The sequence below is a fragment of the Castanea sativa genome, chromosome 9 (genome assembly GCF_040712315.1).
Source record: "Castanea sativa cultivar Marrone di Chiusa Pesio chromosome 9, ASM4071231v1".
NCBI lineage: Eukaryota > Viridiplantae > Streptophyta > Magnoliopsida > Fagales > Fagaceae > Castanea > Castanea sativa.
This window is the reverse complement of record NC_134021.1, coordinates 15400555-15407604: the sequence shown is the minus strand read 5'-3', so window position 1 is coordinate 15407604 and position 7050 is coordinate 15400555. Positions and strand designations below refer to the sequence as shown.

General features: G+C 35.2%; 1 protein-coding gene across 1 annotated transcript; it reads right to left on the bottom strand.

The window, feature by feature from the left end:
• Nucleotides 1-5352: 5352 nt before the first annotated feature.
• Nucleotides 5353-6116, bottom strand: LOC142608817 (uncharacterized). The gene is made up of 2 exons (XM_075780489.1): nt 5934-6116; nt 5353-5520 (listed from the first exon to the last, which is right to left on the bottom strand). The coding sequence occupies exons 1-2, from the start codon at nt 6114-6116 to the stop codon at nt 5353-5355; spliced, it is 351 nt and encodes a 116-aa protein (XP_075636604.1).
• Nucleotides 6117-7050: the final 934 nt, after the last annotated feature.

Genomic DNA, 7050 nt, shown 5'->3' with positions numbered 1-7050 from the left:
AACATATTTGGAGTCTTAGGTTGCGTTTGATTTGGGTGAAAAAAAAAATTGGAAAATATTTTACATCGTCATGTGTGTTTGGGAGCACATGTAAAATTCGGTCAAAGGGAAAATCAAACCCTTTGACCATAAAATAAGAGCCCCTCTTGTGTAAAATATTTTACACAGTCTAATTACCTTCAAACAAAATTTTATAGACTGAAAATAGAGAAAGAGAGAGTAGCGGCAAGGTTGGTTAGTCTCCAATCCACCCAAACCCATCGCCGGTCAGATTGCGCTATTCAATCCCCTCCACATGTCGGTAAGTACTATTTCCTTGTCTTCCTTGGCTTTTCTTCTCTTGATCGCGCTGCCTCAGCTCCTCCGTCGTGCTCAAACCCATCCTTGAAACCCACCATTTTCTCCGAAGGTATTTTGATAATTAATATATATATATGAATATTTGTATTTTTATTTATATAGATATTGATATATATATATATATATATATATATTTATAGGTATTTATAAATTTTATTTGTGTATAAAAAATATATTTGCATAATGTTATCTCCAATAGTTTGGTAAACTGATATAACACTGTTCTTGAATTGGGCTTGTTACAATACTTTGCTGAGATGATGTTGAATGGGTCTACATTAGGGCTGTCCAGTGGGTAAAAGACTTGACCAAACCGATTGAGTCCGACTGACCTAAGGCCCAGCGGATGGACCCGAAGTCCGTGGTGGGTCGGATTCGAGTCCCTCTCTAATACTCGGTCCATGAAGATGAAGTGATAACTGATAAGACAACAACTTGTGTATTGTTGTCTAGGTTCTACATTTTTTAGACGTTCACGCTAACTAAACTTACACACAAAGCCAAAATCACTTCTCCAGAGTCTCAGACTTTTCAAACTTTTCTGCTTTTAGTTTCACATCTCTCTCTCTCTCTCTCTCTCTCTCTCTCTCTCTCTCTCTCTCTCTCTCAAATCCCTAACCCTAGCGGCCTATCCCCTTTCTTTCCGCCACCGTTGTTAAATCACAGTCTTCATTGGGTCGCTGACTCGCCATCGTTAACCTGTAGTTTCTCTCTCGCCCAAACACCTTTCTCTTAAAGCATCCTCTGATTTGCCATTTGAGGCTTTGATCTTGTGCATCTGATGGTGGGTTAGGATTTTTTTTTTTTTTTTTAAATTTCTTACTGATCTTGTGATGGATGTGGTGATGGTGGGAGATGGAGTGATGGTGGCGCTGGTTTAGTGTCCTCTCTTTTCGTCTCATAAATCTGGGGTTTGTGGACTTATTTGTGCTATTTGGTTTTTGTAGGTTTGGATTGTGGTTTGTGTTTTGGGTTTCGATTTTTGTGTTTTCTTTGGGTTTATTTCTCATGGATCTAGGTTTTGATTTTTCTGTTCTTTGGGTTGATTCCTCATGGGTATGTGTTGGTTTTGATTTCTCTGTTCTTTAGTTGATTTCTTATGTTTCTGGGTTTTTATTATGTTGTTCTTTGAGATTGGATTTTGAATTTCTCCATACTCTTTGTTGTTGTGCTTTAGACCCGAATTACCCGATGGTTCCGCCCGCTCAACCGATGACCCGAGCCACCGGGTCCAACTTGAATTTCAGTCGGTCTCGGGTCCATTTTTTGATCACTCGATCCAGTTGGGTCGAGTGTGGGTCAACCCAAAACCCGATCCAACTCGACCCGTGGACAGCCCTAGTCTACATTGTCTTGTATTGCAAGTTGTGTTTTGATTGAATGGTATGTCAAATAATTTGGTATGCTAAAAATATGTATGCCATAATGCCAAATTGAGTTTTTAAATTGTTTATCCTATTAACCACTTAAAGGGTAAGACATACGTCGTGTTAGTTGGTCGTGTGCTTGGGGTGTATGACACATGGAAAGAAGCCCGTGTCCAAGTCCATCAATATTCTGGAGTAGACCACAAGGCGTTTAAGCATAAACTGGATGCAGAAATTGCTTTTATGAAGTTTTGGCAGATTAAAGGTGGGAATGTGCAACAAGGTTCTTCATCTAGTACTCCTTCAACTAAAGAGAGTTCTAGCACAGGAGATGTTAAATTCGATTTATTGAAATATCAATTAGATATTGTAATTGAGTAGTGGAACCATGCATGAAGATTGCAAAGTTGAATGCAAGAATGCTAAATGCAGTGGCATCTCAAGTCCTACCCAGTGATAAACTTAATAAAATGGCACATCTAAACTTGGGTGAATGACCATGAAAGTTGTGTTAGGGTTGTGATTTTTGTATTTGGGTACTTCTGTCATTGTTATGTAAAACTTGGATGTGTATAATGTTCATTTGTGATTGGAATTAATGGATGTGCATATATGATGTGTATTGGTATGTTGAGATGCCCAATTGTATTATAGAAATATTTTTTTGGCATTTTCCTAAAATGTTAATCTTTGGGGGCCCAAACGTAGGAAAATATTTTTTGGAAAAATGCTTTTACATGCACGACCAAACACTGAAAATACTTTGCCGGTGTGTTTCCTAGAACCCAAAACAAACATCTGAAAATATTTTCCCCTGAAATTATTTTACGCTCGGAAACTCATTTACATGGAGCCAAACGCAGCCTTAGGCTTCAACTCCTAATAGGAAGTTGATATGTACCCTTAAAAAAATGGGTCAATCAAAGAATTATTATCATATAATGGATCAATCAATAAGTCAAGTTATTTTTTTGTTGGTAAAATAGTGATGTAAACCAATATCATTATTAGGGTTTGATTGATAGTTAGACTGCATTTGTTTTACCTAAAAATATTTTTCAATTAATTACCTTTTCAATTTCAAGTGTTTGGTATCATAGGAAATGTTAGCCAACTTGTTGACCACAAGTTTTGGGCAATGTGGAGTAAAATAATTTACACCTCTATTTTTAGGAAAAACATTTTACACATCACTTAAAACTCATCAACTCCAACCTCCACCCCCACACCCTACAATTAGTAGCTAATACTCTCGCCCTCATCACCAGTAGTCATTCTTGTCATTGACACCAATCGATTCACCCCCAAAAACTGGGCTCTCTCTCTCAACTTCTTTTTTTTTATTGACATATATATTTTTATTAATTTGGATTTTTTTGGGATGGAAATTGTTTATTATATATCTGTTTGTGAGTTGAAAAAATGTGGGAAAGTAATAAAAAAAATGTATTTGATAGGAAGGACAAAAAATAGGAGGAAGAGAAAATAATGTATTTGTCCAATGTTTTGACAGGAAAAAAATGCTTGTGATTTGTAATTAATTATTATATCATCCGTCTTCTCAAAAAAAAAAAAAAATCATCCCTATCATATAAAAATTTTAGGAGAGATAAAATAGTTCTTGCACTCTTACCCTATATTCCTCTCAATTTTCTGCCTATTTGGAGGGAAAAATATTTTGTGGCCAGGGCAGAAAATATTCCTCTCAATTTTCTGCCTATTTGGTTGACAGAAATTGTATAAATATTACTTCTTTCACTAATTTGGTTTTAGAAATTTCAGGTGATACAATATAGACCAGACATGAGAGCTTTTTTAATATGAATATCCTACCATTCATAAATGGTTTAAAATCTATGCTATCTTTGTAAGATGGAAGTAGATGTCATTTTACCAAGATCACTTACAACTACACACTATCAATTGGTAGTTTTCTCAAACCTTTTGAAGGCAGGGGAGAAATCATTAGAGAGGTGCTAAGCAATAACAAAAAAAATATATAAATATACAACAAATTTCACAACGGTTGAGATGATAGGTTATAATATTGACGGTTGAGATGATAGGTTATAATATTGACGTATAATAAAAGTTATGTCAATGAACCCAGCGAGATGATGTCTGCTAGTTGGTAGTGAGAGGACTCTTAGTACCTACATACTCAATAGGGGGGTGCCTCATATACTTAAGCAATATTAATTGCCAAGTATTCAGCCAAAGAAAACCAAAAAGGTATAAATATTTAAGCACCACTAAGGTATATTTTTACAGTTACTTTATTTGATCTTGAAGTCACTTATACCTACAAACACCTATGATGTGCATCAATTTCAATATTGAAATTATTTACCAAAAAAAGTTCAATATTGAAATCAAGGACACAAACTGTAAAGAGAAGTAATCCTTAATGGTGGCGTATTCAAATGAAACTAAATGTGACTTTCATCACTATCTACCATTTGAACATAAGAGAGGATCAGGAAACCCCCGCAGAGAAATTGGGACAGCAGACACCATTTCAAGTGCCCACAGATAAATACCACAACCATTTTCACAGCAGTTGAAAGCACTCACATACTAACATACTATCTATGCATCCATTAGGCCAAATTAACGTATCCAAGAATCGATAGAGAAGACATCAGGGTGCACGGAAGCTCCTTGGGTTGGAGTCGCTTTGCTGAGCCTGTTGTAGTTGCATTGTCAATTCATTTTTTTCCTCCTGATAGTGCATCATAAAAACAACCGTCATCAGAGTAGAGAAAAATTAGAAAACTAACAGTAGACATATAGTTAATTGAAATCATGCAAATGATGCAATGACTATAAGGAAAGCAAGGATTCAATCAAAATTATTAATGCACAATTCATTTCTTTCAAATGAACAGCATATATAGCCACCGAACACTCTGCTGCTGACATGGAAAACATAAGACAATATACAAAGGCTGAAATTTAGTTTTGTTTGTGTAATGCTTATGCATCCAATTTGCACCCAAAAAAATTTGGGTTAATGGGCAATTTCTTTTAGTCAATCGAAGAGCCAGTACCAAGCAAGGTACCTATTTAGCTAATCTCACCACATGTATTGACAGCCACAGCTATCCTACACAAATTCTTGAATCTATACCAGACAAACAATCAGAAAAACTTACAAGTAGAGCTGGTAGCACTAGTTCCACCATGACCACCAGAGTGTGGTTTGAACTTAAAGATCTACAGCAATTCCAGCCCACCCCTTAACACTTGAGACATCAACCCCCAAGTGGGAGGATATATTCGGCCATTTGGTAATTGGTTACCTCTCTCAAAATAAAGCTCACACAAGTCTTAAAAGAAAGAAACCCAATATTAAGTAATTCTATTTCAGGCAATATCACCCAAACAGAGCTTTCCATTCCATTTCTTTTAAAGACCCAATTTTTCCCTTCTTTAAACAAAGTGTAAACTGTAAAGTCCTTTCCTTTATCTTTTTACCCTAATCTTTTTGTACCTACTCACACCAAAACAGACAAATAAACTCTCCGTCTTTCTTTTCCCAGTGATCAATAAAATGGAAACAAAACTATCAATCAAAACAACCTTCAAGCATCATAGTAAAACAAGCATATATGGGGTGCGTGAGCTAAACCTCTAATGCTCTCAGCCGACTCTGGTATTCGGGCACCAGTTGCTTCAGATATTGCACCTCCAAGTTCCGATTTTCAAGCTCTTTCTCACGTTCAAGTTGGGCTTCCTGTGCTTCCTTGAGATTATTAATTTGCATACGAGCTCCTTCAATCAGTCCCTGCAACTGTGAGAATTTTAAAACATCAGAAGAAATTAAACTATACCTGCTGCTAATATTGTTCAAATAATTTGTAGAGAAAATCACAGAATAAGATGAATCTCCTCAAGCCTATAAATTATCCCATTAGAAAGTCCTTTGATGGACAGAAATTTCTTCCTATATATTAAGGATAGTCTCCATTTTATTAACTCCTTCCATCAAGGAATTTTCATTATCAAATCTCACTAAATACCTATCTATAAAGAAAATCCTAAGGGGGTGAGTCTTTATCTATTACTCACTCTAACTATTAAATATATATTTTTCTTTTAGGAATAAATAAAATACATTTCTCCACCTATCAAAAAAAGAAAAAGAAAAAGAAGACATTTCTCCCATCTACCAAAGTAAAGATAAAGGAAGGGAAAGAACAATACATTTTCGCAATAAGAACCCACAGATTCAGCATTACTCCATGCTATTCTACTATAGGTTGTGATGAAAGTCTCCAACAATCTTCTACTACGAGCTCTGGCCTGATGTTCATTCAAGGAATTCCACATTTCTCTAACACAGCTCTCCACCCAGGGATCAACATCGAAATAATCCAAATCGTCCATGTGAGCGTTCTGTAACTTCTGTAGAAACCTTGTAAGAGATTATCTATAAGAAAACAAAAGTGTAGCATAATTGAAAAAAAACAAAAAATTGGAAAATAAGCCATCTCTATGTTTGTTTACGAAGAAAAAGAAAAGACATTTAATTTCTAAACATACTCTAATTTCTCTTTTGGAACACACAAAAACTATCAAGAAAAACTCTTTTCAGTACAAATTTTAAGCCAATAAATAACAAGCTCTCAGCATTTCTTGGACGTTTCTAATCAAGTCAAGTTCAAATAAACTACAAGAAATATTAAATTTTAAAAAAAAAAAAAAAGAAAGAAGCAGTCGATATGGTGCATAAAGAATTGTATAACTATGAACTAGAAGAAAATCAATAAACACATGATTTCGACTGTGAAATTTAAAGAGTTGGAATCGTATGAGAGTACCCTTGAGAGAGAAGTTTGGTTTTGAGAGATTGTGATCTGGGAGCTAACAGAAAATCTGGTTTGAGAATTGAGAATTCTGAGTGCTCTACGCAATAGAGCAAAAAGGTGAAGAAGAGTGAGTCTTTATGGGAGAGGCTTTGACTCTTATAAATGGACCGACTTAAGTAGTTATTTTTAGTTAAGTTAGTTACTTCCCGCTCCTTTGGGTTTTGGCTTTTTTGTCAGCTGCGGTCAAACTGATCAACCAATGGAGAATTATTTTTATAATTGTTCTCACACTTTTTAAAAGTTAGCACAATTTCATTAAGGTCACTCTCACATGGAAGACACCAACTCAGGTCCCCCTACCCATTTTTTCTTTCATAAAAAAAAAAAAAAAAATCCACATCTTTTATTGATGTCCACATTTATTTATTCTGATACGTCCACATTTAAAAATTAAAACATGAAAATAGTGATAATGCATGTGTATGAAAGATGTACAATAAGGTGTGTTTAAG

What these genes read in the sequence shown, in the direction of transcription:
- LOC142608817 (XM_075780489.1), bottom strand. Translation starts at nt 6,116, where the DNA reads ATGGACGATTTGGATTATTTCGATGTTGATCCCTGGGTGGAGAGCTGT. An exon ending in TGGGTTCTTATTGCGAAAAT is followed by an intron (nt 5,521 to 5,933) that starts GTATTGTTCTTT and finishes AAATTCTCACAG; the next exon opens with TTGCAGGGACTGATTGAAGG.